The 22,961-nt window shown below is 40.3% G+C and overlaps 1 protein-coding gene across 1 annotated transcript; it reads left to right on the forward strand.

Annotated features, from left to right (window-relative positions):
* The first annotated feature begins 3,357 nt into the window (after nucleotides 1-3,357).
* soat2 (sterol O-acyltransferase 2) lies at nucleotides 3,358-16,949 on the forward strand. Its single transcript, XM_076268629.1, has 15 exons — nucleotides 3,358-3,451; nucleotides 5,373-5,428; nucleotides 5,985-6,124; nucleotides 6,239-6,292; nucleotides 6,403-6,510; nucleotides 7,231-7,513; nucleotides 8,669-8,744; nucleotides 8,944-9,028; nucleotides 9,189-9,234; nucleotides 11,723-11,852; nucleotides 12,925-13,022; nucleotides 15,239-15,337; nucleotides 15,547-15,682; nucleotides 15,800-15,945; nucleotides 16,580-16,949. Exons 1-15 carry the CDS (start codon nucleotides 3,358-3,360, stop codon nucleotides 16,631-16,633), a joined length of 1,605 nt encoding a protein of 534 aa, XP_076124744.1. The 3' UTR covers nucleotides 16,634-16,949.
* The last annotated feature ends 6,012 nt before the right edge of the window (nucleotides 16,950-22,961 follow it).

Consider the following 22,961-nt stretch of genomic DNA (forward strand, 5'->3'; position numbering starts at 1 on the left):
TTCGCCTCAGGTTCTGTGTCATACAGCAAAAGTCGCGCTTCTGGTACTGAATGCATTCTGCTGATTCATATAGGTGCATATATCAACTCAAAAATCTTCCAATCTAAGCAATTGAATGGCAAATACAGTATAGTAAACAACTATGTTTTCATGGGCCGGTGGACATGTCATTGTTTGTTTGTTTGTTTGGTTGGTTGATTGATTGTTTGATTGTTTGTTTGTTTATTGTGTGTGAATAGTGCATGCTGTGTACAACATGCCTCTGTAGCTGAGGAGAAATCACGTTATCTAAAAGAAAACACATTTCAATAAAGACGCAGTGCTATAAAAATGCTCTTGGGAGTTTGATGTCAAATCTTTCATCTTACAGCTTTAATCCTCTTTATGTTCTATCATTGGAAAAAGGAAGCCTTAAACACAGGAGAGAGGAACAGATAAGGTTGTCTTTTCCACAGCCATCCTAACAAACAAGGTCAATGACACCAGGTACTACAACATATTTACCACTGGTTTCTCACAACAGAGGCTGATGGCCTACATCATATGTCTCAAACCATTGATTTATATAATGTTGTCACACTAGTTCATCAAGTGTGTGTGTGTGTGTGAGAGAGAGAGAGAGCGAGAGAGACAGTAAGTGAGCACGAACAGGGCAGAGGGGGTTGGGACATGACCTCACTGCTGGCCTACAACCATGAGTTAGAACTGCAGCCAGGAGTTAAACAGGGCAAAGATCACACACACACTCCCAGGTAGCACTTATCTGGCAAAGCCTGAACAGTATAAATGCACAATTTAAAATGCGTCTCTTCACATGTATGGGATCTGTCAGTCACTCCAGCAGGTAATCCCGAGCAGCTGTTGATTCATCAGCAATCTCTGTAAGTACAACTATGAAATATTATCTGTGGAAAGCTCTGAGAGAGATCAAATGATTGATAGAAATGATCAGAGAATTATTTATTACATATACTGTACTTCAAAAAAGATATAAAGTATTTCAGATCTGTTTTTTACCTGTAAATAATTCAACAAGGACCCTGTTCCCCTAGTGCTTGTATTAAATATATTGCCAACAGTAATTCTAAGGCAAAGGCATTTTGTTTTGTTGACCTCAAACAGTTTTCAGAAGGTGAGTATCACAAGCAATGTCTCCTCCATTCCTTCATTAAGACTTGCATAGAGAGGGGCACTGGAGAGGCTTGATAAAGCATCCCTCAACAGATCCAGGCGAGAGAACAAAGCATCTTGGAAAAGAAAGGAAAACTGACATTTTTTGGTCTTTGGCACCTTAACTTTCCTATATCCACACATATTTTGTTAGTTTAAACAAAGCTTCCTTTGGGTGTGAGGGTGTGTGAACATTTATAGATGTCATAAAATACTGTTAATACATTGTACTGACCTGAACTCTGCCAAGCCACATCTCTATGGAATTGTGCACTCTCTCTACAACACACACTCACACATCTTACTCCTATGTGTATATGATATGTCAATCTCAGGGACTACTTTGCTTACAGTTCAGGGTTTTAATATGAACATGAAATAATGTGATTCTGCGATACCATATTCAGAACAGCCCTTTAGTCCCAAACCTGAATTCTAATCTGGGTTACTAATCCCCTCTCTTAGTGTGCTTTGTGACGGGCCGCTTTAAAAGTGTCATCTGTAATGGCTGTTACTTAGATTGCTGACTAATGTGAGAGCATTGTTGTTCAGTTAGGAAATCTGACTCCTGTGACCAATGTATTAACCGGTCATGGTTTGTGAAATCCAGGAACTAACCATAATCTCCATGAAATTATGACATTTGTCTGTTTTTCGGACATATAGGCTACTGTATTTTCTGCCTGCATACTTTATTTATTGCCTGCAAGCTCAGTTTCCTTCTGGCTCTCTGCCATGATGCAACGAAAGATAGCAAATAGATATTCCTATCACAAGGGGAGTGACATAAATGACTGGACAGAGTGCTTTATCAACTGCCCCATGTTTTCTGTTTCTATGACTGATAATGTTAAAATCAGTTCCTATCAGCTTCTGCAGGTCTGACTGACCTTATGCCATAAATTCATAGACAACTGGATAGATCAGTCCTTGAAGACTCTGAGATAGTGTACTGGTCTATCCAGATGAGGAGTCACTCGGTATCGCAGGCAGGCCGATGACGAGGGGAAGTGTCGATGAACCTCACTGACCATCCGTGCACTGATAAGCTGCTCCTTCGATAGTGCTTCAGAGAGTCTCCCTGGAGTCATATACTTTCTATACGTCGAATGCTGTGCTTGTCTGATAGGCATTTGATTGCAAGTCAAAGGGAGACAGAGAGCTGTTATCCTTTACATTAAGTTCACCCAACAAAGCACCTTTACATGGCTGATGTGGACATTTGGGTACAAAAATGGAGGTAGATCTTTTTTCATATAGTTGCAAGATTATGATTGCTACACGTAAGAATGATCTATCTCTCAGCAATATATGATGCCCACTTACTGTATCTATTACACATGAAACAAATAATGAGAACAATGTCCTATCTAACAGACTTCAACTCGGCATATTAATCACAGTCTAGTATGTGTAACACAAGATTCATTAATTAAATAAAATGACTTATTACTCTGACTGATTGGTGCTATCTTTAATTCACACAAGGCAGTACCTACAGCCTGTTCTCACAGCTTAATGAATAACATTAGCATTCATACAAATTGTATTAATCAAGTTGCCAAAAGGCTCATACAAACACATTTGATATGCTTGCATTATTGGGGCATCTACAGCAGAATATCATGCCCACGCCTACAGCCATCTATAACATAATATCATATCCAAATTCTTCAGGTCTCATTTTGCTTACTGACTATCAGTCAGTAAAAAAATTGTACTCAAGATGTTCTAATCAACAAGTTCTTGGTAAAATGGTTTTAATCTAAACCAGCCCACTGGTGAGACAGACACACAGGTCAACGACACCTCTCTATCTTTCTTCTATACGTTATCTGGTGAAGGGAGACATCAGGGCCAGTTGGGGTCTTATCATTGTTTACAAATGTATGTGTAACATTCTACTAGTGACTGTGGACAGCGCTTATGACCGACAAAAGCACTGCAGGTAACTCCAGTTCAGCAGATAGCCATAGGATAGCATAAACATTCAGTGGGTCTGGGTCAGAGTCCCATAGTCCCTGTACTGGAATCCCTTGACATGCTGCTCTCCACTAGGCTGGCCATGGCATTTGATGTGTGGTGCTGCTGTGAATTGCTTTCTGTGCTTGGATTCTGCAGTGACCATACTGTATATCCTTCATTATCTGACCTTCAGTGGACACCTCCAGGGACCGGGCACGGGCCATGGCGACCACGGACACAAGCAGCAATGTGCACCATCGCAACACCTCAACATCCCAGAGAGACCACCCCACAGAAAACGGAGTTTCAACACCTGGTGCGTCTACATGTCTTCCTGTTTTCACACCATCAGCACAAGACAGTTTCTTCTCAGGAAATGTCTCTGCAGCGCTATTTTAAGTACAATAGAGCAATATTCTGGTCAAGATCACGCTCCCCACTGTTTGAACGCAGTTTCATTTACAAATGATTATGTCACCAGGTCTCTTATCTAGTCATAAAATGTCACCAAATGTGAAATTAATTCTGTGGATTCATGACATAAATTGGTAATAAATTGGAATTGTTAATGCTGTTTCAAATGGCTGGCATAGGCCTATGCTCAGTGTTGTCATGCCAAAGAAATGTTCCTCATGATTTAAAAAAAGCCTGTACAGCTGTAAAAATCAATTGTGACAACATGGAATCATTCTGGCTAGAAAGAGCTGCGTTGGCAGATAATTGGCGCTAACCAAAGATTCTAGAACAGAGCTCTGCTCCGCTCTAGAATCAGAGACGGTTGATAAAGTTAACTATAGAATCTTTGCTAGAATCTTTGGTGCTGACTGTTTCATGATGTAATTTCACATTGTAGAAAAGCCACTTGGGCTCTTAACTTTCTATGAACTAAATAAGCACCTCAAGCAGACAATTAATCTCTTGTAAACACATTTCTTTTTAAATCATTAAACTATCATAAACGTTGTTGCTTATATTTAGTTAGATCCTTATGAGTAATTCTTCACCACTATTATAAATGTTTATCTCCCCTGTAGACTGTAAGGTGGTTAGAAGAAATGAAATCGGAATCAGCTAAAATCGGTATCGGCAGGTCAAACAAATTGGAAATTGGAATCGGCCCAAAATTTTGCAATCGGTGCATCTCTAGTATGGTTTTAATCTAAACCAGCCCACTGGTGAGACAGGGGCCACTGGCGGTCAACGACACCTCTCTATCTTTCTTCTATACGTTATCTGGTGAAGGGAGACATCGGGACCAGTTGGGGTCTTATCATTGTTTACAAATGTATGTGTAACATTCTACTAGTGACTGAGGACAGCGCTGATGACCGACAAAAGCACTGTAGGTAACTCCAGTTCAGAAGATAGCCATAGGATAGCATAAACATTCAGTGGGTCTGGGTCAGTCCTTGAATTTCCCCTTGGGGATCAATAAAGTATCTATCTATCTATCTATCTATCCCTGTACTTGAATCCCCTCGACATGCTGCTGTCCACTAGGCTGGCCCCGCCTATACGTACTCCCGCTCAATTTCATTTGACTCCAGAAGTAAGAGGAGCATTGCAGAGCGTAGTCAAGAGTTTTGAGAAGGTTCATATATTCATATTAACCAACACAGTTTGGGATTACAAATGCAGTGAAGTGCAACATGATGAACTGAAGGGAACTGATGAAGGGAATTGAAAAGAAGCATATTGAAGTATTGTGCAGGTCTCTCTTTTCCCCCTGGGTGCTTCTGGATGGCTTTCTCTCTGCAAAGACACCACTGAATTATGAGTTATGAGTTCTTACTGTTTTGATGTGGAATAACTGAATAGCTCAGCATGTACCATTTGACTTTAATTAACACTGTGAAGGTGAGGCAAGACTCAAATAAGACTGTTCAGCTGCTGTACAAATCAATTGTGACATAACATGGAATCATTCTGGCATCATTGGTGCTGACTGTTTCATGATGTCATTTCACATTGCAGAAAAGCCATTGGGCTCTTAACTTTCTATGAACCCATAAACCAATCAAACAAAATATGGCCATTTCTCTTACTTTTCCAATTTTGTTATTTAGACCTATCATACCCACGTAGATGTTGGAGGTAAAAAGAAGGAACTGCTCATGTTAATAAGGACTGCTCATGTTCAATCCTTGTGTATCATGTATATTCTGAATGTTTAAGCCCATACTGTAAGACTGTGGCAAACTGGCATAATCTAATCATTGTTTTGTTTCGGTCACTAGTGAAACCTGCCGAGCTCCAGCTGGAGGATTTAAGACTCTGGAGGAAGCATATGGAGGTACGTACGAGGTTCTTTTCCGCTTATAGTAAGAATTCCGGAGCGGATCCACCAGATCAAGCTGCTATCCGCTCTCCTTGGGCTGCCGCTATCCAGGCAGTGACCAGCTTGGGATGTATTTACTGCCCCCATTAATCCATGATTGATTTTCGCCAGATTAAAGCAGTTTAAAAAAAAAAAAAAAAAAACTCTAAAGCAGCTCTGTCACCAGCTTGACCACCTTGTTTAACCCTTCAGCAGGGGAGTTGTGAACATTCCAACAGAAGATTCTGTTCCGCAACAATGCAAGGTATAGGCACTGGTTCAAAGCCTTATAGATATCTATAAGGCTCTGCACTGGCTGAATTCAAAGTACCCAGATATTCTTTAGAATGTTCAATTTCTAACATTCCTGTTACACCGGTGTGACGGTACCAGCTTAAGGGTTAAGGGACCGGACCAAAGCTGGATTTCTATATGTGTTACTGGCACAGGCCTGTAGAGCTCATCATGTATGTTAAATGTATGCTGTTGTTGTTGTTGTTGTTGTTGACACTGTTGCCGTGTCCATCTATAGCAAGTGAAGGTGGGCGTTCTCGAGGAGGTTCAGGATCAAATCAGTGGCCTGCTGGACAGGACCATCAAAGAGTCTGTGGAGTCCTTCTCCAAGCACACCAACTCACCTGTGGACAGGAAAGAGCCGAAGAATGCTTCCCGGTGAGGACAGTGTATGATAGCCCGCGGCTGATAAATGATTAGTAATTAAGAACATCTTACTGGATGATAATGATGTGGTCATTGTAAAGTAAATTAGCCACTTATTCACCACAGATTACACAAGCCAGGGGATGGAAAAGCCTTCATTGCCAGACAATCCTTATTAGAGTGAGTGCTGAGCAGTGTCAAACAAGTAAAACACATGTTTTACAAAAATGTTGTTCAGTTGTTCAAAAAAACGTCTCATTGTACCACTTTGCTGTTGTCTACTTTTTCAGTGAGCTCTTTGAGATCAGTCACATCAGGACCATCTACCACATGTTCATTGCTGCCCTGTTCCTCTTCATAAGCAGCACCATAGCTGTGGACTACATCGACCAGGGCAGGTAATTAGGAGCTTGTGAATCTGTGTGTGTGGGGGGGGGGGGCAACTGTCTGCGTGGGAGGGTGTAAAAGTACTGTGTGCCATATACTAAGTCTGTGTGTGTGTGTGCATGTGTAGTATGTCTTGTATGTGTGTGTGTGTATGTGTAGTATGTCTTGTATGTGTGTGTGTGTGCGCGCACACGCCTGGGGAACAAGCTGAGTGTGACTGTTGAACACCAGACAGTAGCTCAGAGAACCCATTGACCCATGTATGTCTTATCATTCAGTACACCTGTATCTGCAGGCTGGGACGGACTTCCTGCTTGTCGATTTCAATCACTCAGCTTTGCCTTCTGTGAGGAAACTGAGCAGTAATAGATTCTATCAGGAGACAGCTTTCCTAGGCTTGGGTGGTGAAGAGAGGGTCTAAATTAAAATTACCACAAAATAATTTCAGAGCTCTAAGGTCTAAAAAGACAGAATTTCTGGTAGATTGGATGGTCAGAAGGTGCATATAGGGAATCAGGCCCCATATGATTTTTAACCTGGATTGGATTTGATCTGGTTTATTAAATAATTAACTAAATAAGCATCTCAAGCAGGCATTTAACCTCTTGTGAACACAAGGATTTGTTTTTAAATCATTAAACTATCCTAAACGTCGTTGCTTATATTTAGTCTATATTAGATCTATATGAGTCGTTCTTCACCACTATTGAACATGTTTATCTCCCCTGTAGACTGGTGCCCGAGTTTGACCTCTTCTTCTATGCCTTCGGGCAGCTGTCGGTGGTGGTGTGGTCCTGGCTGCTCATGTTCAGCTACACGTTGCTGGGGCCCTACTTTGCGCTGTGTGTGTGGGGAGAACTGTACCACAGCAGTGGCTGGAAGGTCCTGGTGTCCATCACGGCAGGCCTGCTGCTGGCAGTGGCGGAGACTGCACTGCTGCTCGTGTTCCCCGTCTATGTGATCCTGCACCACCAACTCCCTCCAGCCTCACGATTCATCCTCGCCATCGAGCAGGTACAGGAGCAATACTCTCTCAGATACTGTATCATCAACCTGGCTCACTAACCATGTAAATAAACATATATATTCACACACATACGTGCATATGCGTATCATGGGTGTTCACTTGTGTGCGTGTACGCGTGTGTTTATGTGTATGTGTGTGTTTGAGTGTGTGTGTGTGTGTGTGTGTGGGGGGGGGGGGGTGTATGTGTGTGTGTTTGTGTGGGTGTGGGTGTTTATTTATATAGTCGATGAGTTAGGTTGGTTTGGTTGATATAAAACCTGGAACAACTCATTAACAAGCCAATAAAGCCTCAGTGTAGTCAATGAGTTACTAATTAGGCCATATCACAGCATACACTGTCCGTGCCAACTCAACGTCCCTTGTGTAGCTGTTAATAGGGCTCCTCCTGTGCTGAGTCAAGGTCCCAAAAGTACACAGTACGAATCAAAGTCCTTCATATTCCTTTATTTTAATATTGATCGCATTTTTTCCCGAAACCAAAGCAATACCCATATGAATTAGGGAAAAAGGGGCCAATCATTTAGAAACGAATGACCTTCGTCTCTCCTTAATCTGATGGTATGTCATGCCAAGCTGTTAATTATTTCTGAAACTATGCACAAATGTGCTTTACACATTTTGTACAATTCCCTGAAAGATGAAGGCTTTGTGCTTTATGGTGATACCTCTGAGTCCCTCGAGTCCTAGTGCCAAGCCAAAACACACAGTGTTCTAAAAATCCTAGATAACTGTGGGATGCCTGATTGCAACAGAAATATCTCTGATGCAATGGGATGGGATGGGAGAGATAAAGGGAACGTAGTGTAGATAGAGAACTCGCCATTTCAGAGCTCCAAATGTCTTGAATTGACTAGTAGTGGATGACACACTAAAAAAATATCTACATGAATTGCAGCCATCAATCGCTTGGGCCCCCATTTCAAAGGCAATTTCATGGGCACATGTATAATGCAGATTTTAAACTAGATTTCATCTGCGGATAGATGCCAGCTTCTCTCTTCCTGTTCCATCTCTGCCCCTGGTTAATTTGAGGCAGTTGGATCAAAGCGAGTTCTGACCCCAAAGCAGGTAGGCTACCTGGTGTGTCTTTGTGAAAATGTGTGCTGCTGCTGACAGGGTGAATCTCTCCCGGTTCTCCTCAGATCAGATTCTTCATGAAAAGCTACTCTTTCATCCGCGAGACCGTTCCTGCTGTCATCCAGAACAAGCCCAAGGAAGGTAATTCTGCTCCACTAACAACATGCCCCCATGACAGATGCATTACATTTAGCTGCCACAGCAGATCAGGTAGCATCACTGCTGATTGCTTCAAAGCATCCTCCTAAACAGCACAGAATTTATGAAAATAAGTGTATGAATCTACCCTTACATTACAAGCATTCAAAACATTTATGATTTTTATGTGTTCTTTTTAAAGGATGTCCTCCAAAAACACCCACGCTGTCCAGTTACCTTTATTTTCTGTTTGCTCCCACTCTGATATTCCGGGAGTCTTACCCCAGGTGAGCCGTTTATAGCCGAATGCCATCAGACAATGCTGAACCACCATTAGATGAAATGAATAATGGTGATCTTTTCAGCATGTCTACAGAAAGCTAATATGTGTATAATAATGAGTAATGTGTGTATAATAGAGTGTTAATCCACTGTTTCTCATTCCAGAAACCCCTACATTAGGTGGAACTACATTGGATTAAATTTGTTCAAGGTAATTCGCTGTGAAATCATCTTTGTTGCAGCAAAAAATTACAACCCCAAATCAAAAGAAGTTGGGACGTTGTGTAAAATGCAAATAAAAACAGAATGTGATAATATACGAATCTCTTAAAACCATATTTAGTTGCAAAAGGGACATAGACAACATATCAAATGTTAAAAAGGAAAATGTTGATTTCATGGAAAATATTATGTTCATTTTGAATTTGATGCCAGCAACATGTTTCAAGAAAAGTTGGGACAGGGGCATGTTAACCACTGTGCTGCTCCACCTCTTCATTTAACAACATCCTATAAATGTTTAGATTAAATAGATAGATAGATAGATAGATAGATAGATAGATAGATAGATAGATAGATAGATAGATAGATAGATAGATAGATAGATAGATACTTTATTGATCCCCAAGGGGAAATTCAAGGTCTCAGTAGCATACAGACATCACACACAACATGCACTTACAGCAGAAATGGTAAATATAAGTATAAACATATAACCAAACTCCACTGTACAATAGAGACAGTAGAAGATAAGAAAAACTAACAAAACTAAATACTAAATATAGTACACATAAATATAAATATAATACATTTAAATTTAAATAAAATAAATACATTAAAATAAATTCAGTTTAGGAACTGAGGAGACCAGTTGCTAGAGTTTTCAGAATGAAATGTCCCATTCCTGCCCGATAGGATTGCAGTTGCTCAGCAGTATGTAATATTTTCACAATCATGTTTTTCATTCCATGATGTACCTAATTTAACAGGTCTGGATTGCAGACAGGCCATTTTAGCACCCGGACTCTTCCTTTATGGAGAAATGCTGTTTAAATATGTGCAGAATTCATTTTGCCATTGTTTTCCTGAAATATTCAAAGTCTTCCCCGAAAAAGACATTGCCTGGAAGGCAGTATATGTTGTTCAAAACCTGTATACGTCATTCTGAATTGATTGTGCCTTGCCAGATGTGCAAGATGCCCATATAGGCACAAATGCACCTCCACACCGTCATAGATGCTGGGTTTTGAACTGAGCACTATAACAAGTTGGATAAATTGGATAGTTGAATAGGTCCTCTCCTCTTTAGCCCAGAGGAGTCCATGATTTCCAAAAATAATGGCAAATGTTGATTGATCTCAACACAGGAACCTTCTCAACTTTATCTCAGTCTGTTTTATACCAGCTCAGGCCCAGATCAGACGGTGGTATTTCTGTATCCCCTCTAAATACAATGTCTTCTTTTGCAGGGTAAAGTTTAACTAGCATTTCTGAATTGAGTATCAAACTGTGCTCATAGACAATGGTTTTCAGAGGTTTACCTGAGCCCATACAATGATTTTCATTACAGAAAAAGGTCTGGTTTTAATGCAGTGCCAACTGAGGTCCAAAAAACCACGGCCATCCAATACTGTTTTTTCATCTCTGTCCCTTGTTTGCAAAGATTTCTCTGGATTCTCTGAATATTTTAATGATATTATGTACTGTAGATGATGAACTCCACTAATACTTCACAATTAAGAAGCATTATAATTATATTGTTTCATAGTTTGTCCAGTGAGTGATGAATACCTCTACATCTTTACTTCTAAGAGACTCTGCCTTTCTGGGATGCTGTTTTTCATACCCAATCATGTTACCTTAATTAGTTGAAACAATTTTTCTTTTGTTTTCTTTATAATTACACAACTTTTCCAGCATTTTCTTGGCCCCGTCCCAACTTTTTTTGAAACGTGTTGCTGGTATCAAATTCAAAATGAACATATATTTTCCATAAAATAGTCATATGTGTCATTTTCAACATTTGATATGCTGATATGTTGTCTGTGTCCTTTTTGCAGCTAAATATGAGTTTATGAGATTTTTATTTGCATTTTACACAATGTCCCAACTTTTTCTGATTTGGGGTTGTAGACGACGTTGAAGCAAATTAACAGTGAATAGCTTTTTGCTGTCATTTTGTCGTAATTATACAAACTCTACTACTCTCTACTACTACTGTTAAATTGCAATCTCTCTGGAACAGAAATTAGCTGGTACATAGGGAGCTCAGTTTTAAAATGTAATCACATGCCCTCCAGTGGTGTAAGTAGCTTACTGCAGCTGTAGAGAGTGCTGCTCTCCAAACCTGCATATAACCTCAGAGACCAACTAAGGCCATTGGCCTCTTATCAAATGTACTCACAGACTACTGCCATCTCACTTGAGAAAGATAAGATTTTGTGTGAAATCCACTTTCCTCCAGAAAATGCATGAAGAATTCTATGTAAGCTTGGACAGCATTTCCATCAGCCTGACATTGTGCAGCAGCACATATTGTTGGCTAATACTGATAGGTAGTCCATAGACAGAACAAGAATAAGCTATAGGCATATTGCGCATAAAACTAATTAAACTCTATGTTGGTCATCCTTTTGCAAGACATCTATGCATAGCCTACTAAATTACAAAACAATTCCTCTCCCTCTTTCTCTCCCTAGATTATGAGCAGTATATTCTATTTGAATTTCATCCTTGTCCGGCTGTGCATTCCTGTGTTTACAAATGAGGACAACAGACCCTTCACCACAAGGACACTGGTGCTTGCCATGTTTCATGCATCATTTCCAGGTATGGTGGTCCCTATTGCAGATTTGCGTCTAGCAATGCATTTCTATCTCATCCAGCCATCTCTTAAAGGTGCAGTCAGGGATTTAGCAGGAAGTTGTGTTTGTTTATGTTTATGTTTATATTTAAATGTATTAGCAGACACTTTTGTGCAAAAAAACATACATTATATTTTAACCAAGGGCCAAATGAAACACGCCAGAGAGTTTTTGTTTTGGGGGACACGCTGCCCCCACTTTGTTTGTTTCCAGTTATATGAGCCTGTGCTCCCTACAGAGACTGGTTTTTTTTTACAGTGTACTCACAGAATGGGCAGCTAGCGGTCGTGAGGAGATGATTGCTGAATGTGACAAAAAATGTTATGGGCTTGAAATCGCGTAAAATCCCTGACCGCACCTTTAATGCTAACCTCCAATCTCACAGTCCCTGGAACATACCCCCCTACCTAATCAGAGGTCATAACAAAATACGCTTCATTAGCCGGTTTTCCTCTCCGACGGGTATGTGAGAATGTCCATTTGGAGGCAGCTCAATACATTTTTCAATCTATGTAACATTTCCCCGGGTAACCTGCTGTGCATAACAGGAGGCCAGTATCTTTACCCCCACACTGGCTCTGTGAAACCAGACTATGTGTGTTGTTACATAACACACAAGGTTGAACAGGGTTTATGGTGTGTTCTTTATAACCCTCTGAGCGCTGGGTTATGTTTACATTCTCCTGAAATGATCTGGGAGGTGATAGTGTTTGGTGTGGAACAACTTGTTCTTGCCTGCTTAGTTGCCTTGCTTTCAGTGAGACCCAACATGGCCTGTTAAAGGATTTTTAATTTTTGTATACAAAACATGGACCCAAGTTCATGTATAGTCAGTCAGGTGTTATTATGATGCACTTTCATGTTATTATATAACTACATGTGTGTAAAGGTAAAATTCCTACCATGTGCTTGGCTGAGTTGTGGCAATTAGGATCAGTTGGGTTAGTGAATGGTTGGAACAGGTTACCAAAAATGCACTGGTCCAGCTTCATAGCTTCTTGTGGCCTTACTACTAAAGTTACTTGTACCTGTCACAGGTATGCTGATGTTTCTTCTCGGCTTCTATGCCTTCCTCCACTGCTGGCTCAACACCTTTGCAGAGCTGATGCGATTCGCTGACAGAATGTTCTATCAGGTACATTTTTATCACACCGCTCTCAACATCATGAAAGTTGTGATTTTGCAAGTATTGCCTCTAGGTTATGTGCAACAACAATGTCTCTTAAAGCTGCAGTTGGCAAGTCTGACAGATTGAGGGGACTTAGCCAAAATTTTGAATGTTTACAACTCTCATGACCACCCTCTCATCGAGTTTGTGCTCGTCAGTGCGCACCAGACTGCGATTGACAGTCAGATCTCACACAGCCCTGCTCTGATTGGACCAGAAGAACCGGGAGCTGTGGATTTTTGCAAAACAAATAACAGGCTCTAGGTGGAGGTAGAAGTGCAGAGGGGTATTCCAGAAAGGAGGTTTAACAAACACTGAGATAAAACTTAACCTCTGGGTTGTCTGAACCTGTGGTGACTAAACCCGAGCTGTCGGTTCCAAAACACCGGTTACCAGTTAGTTCAATCAACCCTGTGTTAGATAACCTAGAGTTGTGCGCGTTCACGGCGAACTTATAAAGGCATTATCTATTGAGAGTCGAAACCATGAGTGAAACCGGCAAAAGGAAGAGCACCGTATTTTTCAGAGGCGGAGTAGTCGAGGCTTACGAGGAGGAGAGAACTGTAATAACAAAAAAAAGAGCAATACTTAAGCGCCTGCGTCCGAGACCTTGCTTGGCAGAGAATAGCCTAACTGACCGTGTAAATGCGTATGTTTAAGATAATTCACTGGACATCACCTATGACTGCTTTGAGTGATGCTTTCTTAAACTAGCCTAGTTGTCACAGATTGAGTGGGCCATAGAATCCCTTGAGAATCCCAAATGTAATTTTCTATTTTAACGCGGGTCCTGCAGCTGTGGGCCAAGTTAAACCTTTGCGCTCCATCATCGGAAGGGTGAATGTCGGAAGGCATGGGTAGCCTATTGGACACATTTCGGTGCACATTTGGAAAATGTAATAAGTGATGCTGACCTGCCAGTTGGTGAAACTACACTTTAATGATCCTCGTGGGTTTGTGTCCAGGAAAACGAATGAAGTTGCGCAGGAACTGCTTTAGCGCAAGGCAAACTTTACGCACCGACCGACAGCTTGCCGATATGCTCTGCGTCTCCAACACTACAAAAACTCCCAGTCGGAGAGCGTGTGTAGCCTATTAAAAAATATTTTATCCCAAATGCCATCAGCATTCTTAACCAAACTTAGTGACAACATGCATACCCGGCTGAGCTGTACAGCTATATTTAAACTTATTTATTAATTTTCTATAGGCTATGTTTCCCCTTTTTTGTACTGTAGGCCTACTTGTTTTAATTATATGTTCAATGTGTCTGAGATGTTGTTTGTCCATCTGTCTGGTGAGCCAAACACAAATGTCCACTATGGTGTAGGCTAGCTAGCCTACATTAAAGATTTATTTTTTTCTATTCTAATCCACCATGCGTAATGTAGGGATGGAGAATGCTTTTTAAGTAGCCTATATTTAGGATTCAGCTGAAAAACTCTAGCGCTCTTGAAAAACTAGTTTGGAAAATAATGTATAGGCTATCATGTGATGTCGTGGTCTTATCGCCCTCTCACGGTGAATTACGATATATATTACGATATATGACATGACAAAACACAACATCAACATCAGTTGAGGGCTGCAACTTCACTTTTTAAATGACAATATCCTGGCCGGACTACTGTTGTCAGTGATATAAGTATTTGAAATGAACATGATTTCTTAATGTCTAGTGACATATCAGGGCCATTTTATGATTAATTGAAATACATTTCTTACATACGGTTCCTTTAAGTTCAGAGCCTATGTTACCATAGTTACTTACATAGCCTGATCATGTTTGAGCTTTCTGGAACTGAAATCCCAGGTTTACCGTTTACTCTGGGTTTACATACCCAGTTCAGTTCAGAGCCTATGTTACCATAGTTACTTACATAGCCTGATCCTTTTTGAGCTTTCTGGAACTGAAATCCCAGGTTTACCGCTAACTCTGGGTTAACATACCCAGTTAAGCCAGTAAACCTGCTTTCTGGAATACCCCCCAGTTTTTTTTCTAAAACCGGCTGATTTAGGTTGTTCTGTCGGAGCATAGTGTCAGTTTCAGTGAATATGATCAAAAAAATCTTGCCAACTGCAGCTTTAATATATTATGTGGAAACAAATACATTGACCATCTACATTTCCTCAAAAGTATGGTAGAGTGATCTGAAACTGGGAAGTTTGTCATCTATTGTTAGGACTGGTGGAACTCAACTTCTTTTGCCAACTACTACCGCACGTGGAACATAGTGGTGCATGACTGGCTGTACTATTACGGATACAGAGACTTCCTCGTGGTGAGTATCTTCTCTTCATCTGCTGATCAAATCATCTATTTTAAAATAACACTTCCACAGAGCCATACTCAGTTCACTTTAGTTCTTTTTTGTTGTTGTTCTGAGCCCTGCTGCAATACTCTGCCTTAAGCCATTAGGTTCATCATGAAGAGCAAACTCTTTTTCTACTAAAGATGTTGACCTTTGAATCGCTTTCTTATCCTCCCCAGCTGTCCAAGCGAAAGTTCCGCTCTGCAGGCATGTTGGGCGTGTTTGCCGTCTCTGGTCTGGTGCATGAGTATGCCCTGACGATGCTCCTCGGCTTCTTCTACCCAGTCATGTTCTGCACATTCGCAGGTTTTGGAAGTAAGAGCTATGCCCATGCCATGCATTACAACAACACTTCAATGTAATATGAATTAAGTGTTTAGACCTGCAGTGCAAGTGTGGGCCTTTATGTGCCTTTGTGTTTTTACTTTTCAGTGATGTTCAACTTTGCCATAAATGACAAACGCAAGAGTCACTTCTGGAACATCGTCATGTGGACCTGTCTTATGTTTGGCCAAGGGATTCACGTGTGTTTGTACTGTCAGGAGTGGTACGCCCTCATCCACTGTCCCCGTACTGGGGTAGGTTCTCCTGCACGTTAACGGCACCGCCGCGCACAACGCAAGCAAATAGAAAACAAGCGCATTCAAATGACACGCAAGGACAGAAACACAGATTTAAGCTCTTGGACGCATCTGGACATCAGTATCTGTATCAGCTGTAGCTCTATAGCCTGTAGACACAAGTACATCCAACAGCAGACACACACACACACACACACAAACACACACACACTTTCCACAAGAAATTGAACCTTTAACATGTGAGCACAGCATAGACGTTTAAGTAATGGTGCAATGTTGACCTGCTGACCAGATTACATTTTTGCTCCATACATAAGCACAGATGCCCCAGTTGTAGAGTCCTTAGGATGAAGTGACAGATGGCCTGTGATGTGCTTACAGTGCTTGCCGCTGGGGAAAAAAAAATAAATCACCCGCAAATAAAAAATAAAGCACTGCTATTTTCAACAGTCATCTAAAAATAGTATACAATTTTACAAGCAATCATTTACACCATAGAAGAAACAATGACTTAATATTTTTTATGGTTTTATAGATGTGTTTAGATGTGATTAACTTAGCACTAAGATGTGCTTAGTGATTTAAGTGTGTCTTGCTTGTCATTCAAAAAAATATATCTTTCTTTACACAGACTAGCTTCTGGGAACTAGTGACACCAAGATCCTGGTTTTGTGACTACAAGTAAATCCAAGTAAGGAACCTCTGATGAATGAAAGCTTCAACCAGAGAGGGTTATCAATTAATCAGTAATCAAGGATCTTTGCTTCAAGGAGCCAAAAGTACACATCTGTTTGTTTTTTTTCTTCTGCCTTAACTGTATATATTTATACACAATGTCTCGTTTGGATCTTCTTAGGATCATTCTTGAATAATTCATATGTATGATTACATTGTACATAGTCTGTCTAGGAGATGTTTATTATTATGTTTGTATTATTCATGTGCACACATTTGATCATATCAATAAAACAATGAACAGAACAATAAAATATGTTCATACTTTTAAAGGTAGCCTAGTCTGGTATTGATCATAAATACATAATGATGAAGTGAGTTCAATTGGTCAAAAGTAAAGTCTATTCAAAAGCAATAATGTGCAAATTCAATTTATTTCATTGTAGTCAGCATACTAAGTATCTCCTCTAGATTTCAAAAGGTTTCCTAGCACTCCATTCATTCTGTGAGAACAGAAACAAGCAATAGTATTAAAAAATAATGTCATGCCGTCACACTACTTTGATATTAATCTATTTTTAGGTATGGGATAAATGCCTAAACTTAATATGTCGCTCAAAACTGTGTAAACATAGGATAATCCTAAACTAGTAGAGGAAACGGTAGAGATTCTTGCCATTCCCATGCTTTCTAAGCAATGAATTAATCCTTTTTAATCCTAATTTTCTTCTTTTTTATTTAGTTCACTGTGAAAAAACATCATATACACAGATTACACAGAATTCTGGCATTATACATCATACATGTACATAAGTAATTTGATGTTAAACCATGCCATGTAAATCACCATTTAAACTTTCTTTGAAAAATTATATGTATCATTTCTATAACAGGTGTGTTACTGTGACACCACCTGTCGAAGTGGTCTGTCATGGAAGAGATGTTTCTATACCTGTCTTGTAGAGTTCGCCTAGCTTTCCTTCTGTCATGGTTCACGTCCATCTCGAGCAAACGTGGAAGAGTTGGGATGGGCAGGGGTAGCACTGGGGGCTGTTTGCTTGTAAGCCATATGCTGTTGCTGGTCTGCTGTACCCCCCATAACCGCTCATAGCTGGCTTGGTCTGACCCTGGTGTGACCCTTTCACTGGTGCTGTCACTGTGGTGAGCATCAAAGACTCATTCTGCATCATCATTCACCAGGCAATACTCCAGTTATATCCTCCTGAGACCGAATCCATAGACCTATGTCCTCTGTAGTGGACATAAGTTCTAGATGCATACCCCTTTACCCCTTTGAGCTATTCTATCAATTCCTGTGGTCTTTTAAAGACGACATCCTGGGCTTTCTAATGATATATCGTGTGATTGGCTGGGTTGCTGGGAACCTCCTCTTTATTGTTCTCAAAAATGGTTGACATCAAAACAAGCACATTTTATGGAAGGAGGAGAGATAAGTCAAATAGTGTCTTGTTATTAAGCATTCATTATGATGGCAATATATGCTTGTTAATGAAAATGTCAGGAATCATATGATTAATTTTGAAAGAAGTTAAGTTATTTACATTTTGAAATAATAGTGACTTTATGAATGTCCATTATAATGGACACCAGGACCAAAATATTTAGATTTTTTGGGAAATTTAGGAGATCATTTGTATAGGATGAATGAGGGGGGGTCAGATTTGGAGCTCTCAGGTGATGAGTGAGTGAAACAGAGATGAGGACTATGAACCTGTGCCTCAAGAAGATAGCGAGGAAGAGTAAGACTAAAAAATGAATTATCGCAGATGAAAGAAAAACATGAAAATGCAAATAAAGTAGTCTAGAAGGATAAATAACCTTTTCCATTATATTTGGTTAAGTTTACCCTTAATTTAATATCACTAAAAGCGTAATTTTTCCATTTTTGTCTATTTTCATGGCTACCTTTTCATACTAAAACGGTCCTTTTGTCCACCACAGGGGACATGCTATAAAATGAAAAATAAAAATAAATTTAAAAAAAATATTTTGTTGATGTTTTTTTTAATCCTAAATAGAGAGTAAATCACAACAAAAAAGAAATTGTTGGACACTTTTTTTTCTTGGTTCCCAGGAGGATAACATAACATGGGGTGGTGGTAGTGTAATGGTTAAGGAGCTGGGCTAGCATGCAGTAGCCTGAAAAGCTGTTGGCTCAATTCCAGCCAGGTTGCTCCCGGAACACTGGCCTTTGTAATATAATTGACAGGTAAGTCGCTTTGGATAAAAAGTGTCTGCTAAAGGAACACATGTAAATGGAATACTATGCAGCCGTGTAGCATCACAGTAAGTTAATGTAGCATATGTGAGAGGCATAACCATAAAATTGGAAGGTGGCTACATCATCGATGTGTGGTGACCGCTGGAGTTAGTACCTTTTGCTGATTGTCAGATGGCGATCATATAGCTGAAGTGAGGGCTGTAAAGAGGAGAGGAGTGGGGACAGTGCAGGTGGTTGAGGGTTCAAGTAGTGTCTGCGTTGACAACGGGAGGGATTGAGCGACCATTGCAGTTTTTTCGGCACTATTGTCAGAATCGGCAAACAGTCCTGAACCGAGCAACAATAGGGTGCTGCCAGGTGCAGGCCATAATCCAGTTTCATCTGTGGAATTTGAATGAGGAAAATGTATCTATAATGATAATTACATAATAATAATAATAATAATAATTGAACTTTTATTTTTTACCTGGTTGAACAAGCACAGCATTCGTGCCATGCAGCTTTTGCGAATGTGATCAACTGAGGTCTGCTTGGTATAACCACTGTCGGATACTTTTGTCTGGAGCTTTTCCACTTTTTGCAGGTAGAAGTAACACTTTCTTATAGTATGACCATCGTTCAAGCTGCGAGCTTCCAGCAATCTGCCATTTAAAATCTTGCTATCATCACAGTAAAAGTCATGAATTAGGCCAACTATTTCAAATCCAGTCCAACATCATCCTGAAGAGATTTTCCAAAATAATTTATAATTTTATATAAAAACAGTTCAAATAAAACTTATCGGTAATCGTTGGAATATATCAAATGTACTTGAAATAAAATCATTGGAATAAAAATGTACTGTATTGTCAAATGTAAAAATAACTGATGTTTTATAATAAAAATCACTGGATTAAAAAATGTACTTGTATCTCACCAGACTTGTTGGAGTCTTGCATGTCTCATAAACCTCTGCATAATGCAGCACAGGCGATTCTCGACGCTGACATGTGTCTGCATGACAACGTCCCGGAGCAAACGGTAGAGCAACGGGGAGATGGTCATCCTGAGCAGCGCCTGGTCCAGCAGCTTTACATTAACCCGCTGAGATTCCACATTGATGACGTACACGGATCCACTCAGTCGCGACTGTAATAACCTCTGGGCCTGCTCTGAGATCTGCTCTGCATATCGATCCGTGTCTTCCGTGGAACGGACAGACTTCGCGTCTCCGATGGGGTCAAGGCTCTGTGGCTCAGGGTTAAAAGAGGACTCAAGACGTGGGCCCAGCTCAGCCGGAACCACTTTCTTGATAGGTGTCTTTACCATGTTACGTTTCTCGACAACCACACGTTTCTCTTCCTCCACAATCTCTTGGATGACTTTGTCCCCCACTATTTCCTCTACTATTTCCTCTACTATCTCGGGTTCAGCTGGCTTCTTTGAAGTTTTTTTAGGAAAAGGGAGATGGATGTTTGCTGGCTTCTCTTTATCGACCATTCGCTTGTGCATTGCCTCCAAGCTTTCAAGGGTAAGGCGCAATTTACAGGCCTGCTGTTTTTCAATGTTATTTATATTCTTAAACATGCCCATGAGTTGAGACATTGTAGCACGACGTTTCTGGTCAAAACCCTTACCATGTTTGTCTTGTAGTGAAAAGAGAGTGTTCAAAGACGCCCCAGCATTTTTTATCGACATGTTATGGTTCTTGATCTCTTTACTCAAATCTTTCAGCATATCACTGGGATTTGTTTCAGGACTATCCCACAGCTCAGACTCGAGCAAAGACATTTCCTGAAAGGGCAGTTCTATGATTTCTTCTTTACATCTCCCGCGGATGTGTGTCATTATATCATTGAAGCAATCGTGCATGGAGCACTGCAAAAACTTATAGAGATTCAATATTTTTTCGGGTTTGGTCACCTCTGTGTCCAATTCCTTGTTATCATTAAACGCTGTGGAGTTCTCCACGATTTCAAACACAGTTTTCCGAAACTCCTCAAGTAGGTGAGTACTCTTTTTCTCGATCTGTTCTACAATGCTCTCGGTCATCTCCTCTGTGGTGTCACCTTCAGAGATATCAGTCAAATTATGCTGCTTTTGGCCTTTTTTCCGAGACTTTGAGGAGGGTTTGGGTATATTGTTCGTTGAAAGCGCCTGGTGCCTTGCATTTGGTTCAGCAATGATAGGCTTTGAGTCTTGCACATTTTGGTACACTGCTGACTCAGGCAAGACAACATCTTTCTGGTGCGAGTACTCTTGAATATTTTGGATATGGAACAGAAGAGCCTGCTTTTGTTCCCTCAGGTCTGTTACTTTTTCTTCCAGTACTTTTACTTTGTCTCTTTCCATGTATAGCTGAGTGCTTAGCTGTGATAGTTTACTGCTGCTGTTCCTTTTACTGTTGCGCTCTTTCCCCACTGCTAACTCCTTGTATATTTCCTGGAAAGCCTGGTTGATGTTCTGCAAGCCCGTCTGGACAAACTGAAAGGCTATACACAGAGCTTTATTGCCAGGCATTGACTTCCGCATGTCTTCCAGTATAAATGTGAGCTCCAAGGCACATTTAGTGGCAAAGCTGGCGTCTTCCAATATGGCCTCTACAGTTGGAGGTTGTAGCTTCTGGATGCGACTGACAGCCTCTGCATCAACTTTTGACTCTCGCCACCAGTGCCACATACTTCCTTTGTGTATTGCTATGAAAACACAGTTTAAAGTTGAAAGTATTTATCCAAAATGCATCGCCTGGGCCTAAAAGTGAGTTAATTCTGCATTTATTCATTCATTCATTTATTTTAATGATTTAACTTTTCATTTTCATTTCATGCTATTTAAATTAATGATGAATCCCCTACCAGTCTCCTCTTTCTTTCTTCTCTTTATATTCATGCTATATACGGATTTCCAAAGGCTGTTCAAACGGTGGATGCCGCAATCCAGATCAAACATAAACTTGTTCAGTTTGCTGTCCGTGGCATTTATGTATTCTGAAGAAGCCATCCCCTTTAAATCTCTTTCATGGTCAAAATGTTCAAAAGATTCCTCTGTTCAGAGCAAGGAAAGACATTTGTTGTTCAAAGAAAATATTAACTCAATGCATTAGGCCTAATTTACCGCACCACTTCTGTGAAGTGAAGAGAAAACAGATGACAACAACAGTTAAACCAAGTTAACACTCACTGGTGAAAGACAACCAGTTCAGCAGTTCCCCCAGTTCTGCCTCTCTCTGCACTGCTGAATTCAGAAATATTCGGATGCGGTCCAGTTGTTCCGCCCTCCATCGTCTTTCCTCAAATACCGCCAAGAATAATGGTAAATCTTCCGATTCCTCATCAAAGTTATTTTGTTCTTGTATAGGCCTATGGGGCGGACCAAAGTAGGACATCACGGTATCCTACCTTGCCGCGGAACACGGCCTATCTGAACTTCAACATGGGAACATAACGGTCGTTGGTGGTCTTCGATTACAGTAACGAAAATGGCAATAGTCTGATTGATAATTGTTATGTAGTCTATTAGGCTACATTTAGCTAGTTATCTAGTTTCATGCGGAAATATGCTAATAAGACAGTGGTCGACATCACCTCCACTTACCTTTCCTGTAACTAACTCTCTCTCTCAATATATATCAATATGTTAGGCTTTTTAATTTTAAAACAATGAAAAATTACATGATCGTGGGTGATAGGCGACTACAATGAGTTAGCCTAATTATTACGTAGGCCTATATAAGGCTCTTCACAATGCTAGTAGAACGCTCTTGAATGGGATTTCCCAACGTTCTACAGTCACTTCTTGCAATGGAACTTCATTCAAAAGTGAAAGCAGAAGGTAGATCAGCTGTGTTCTAAAGAATGTTTGAGTAAAGTTCACCGTGTGTTGCTAACTATTTGTTTCTCAGCAAAAGCCACGACGAAAGGGTAACAAATAAATGTAGAGAGACATCATGTGGAGTTTATTTTTTCATTTTGGCAAGTAGCTGTATAATAAGCGGGATAATGTATGGAACGCCGGTCATTATCGCGAAAATAAGTCCCTTCAGGGCATTCAGGGAGGTGTATCACCTTGAATCCACACTGAGTAATAAACAACTTAATAATCTAACAACACCTTTGAA

This window comes from Alosa pseudoharengus, unplaced genomic scaffold (assembly GCF_046254945.1).
Source record: "Alosa pseudoharengus isolate Yale_2024_CS ecotype anadromous, Long Island Sound unplaced genomic scaffold, YU_APseudo_1.1 YU_APseudo_1.1_scf_5, whole genome shotgun sequence".
Classification (NCBI taxonomy): domain Eukaryota; kingdom Metazoa; phylum Chordata; class Actinopteri; order Clupeiformes; family Clupeidae; genus Alosa; species Alosa pseudoharengus.

Excerpts from the sequence above, each read along its gene's own strand:
- soat2 (XM_076268629.1), top strand. The coding sequence starts at position 3,358 with ATGGCGACCACGGACACAAGCAGCAATGTGCACCATCGCAACACCTCA. Across the intron at positions 13,023-15,238 it reads CTGACAGAATGTTCTATCAG|GACTGGTGGAACTCAACTTC; the intron begins GTACATTTTTAT and ends ATCTATTGTTAG. Across the intron at positions 15,338-15,546 it reads GATACAGAGACTTCCTCGTG|CTGTCCAAGCGAAAGTTCCG; the intron begins GTGAGTATCTTC and ends TATCCTCCCCAG.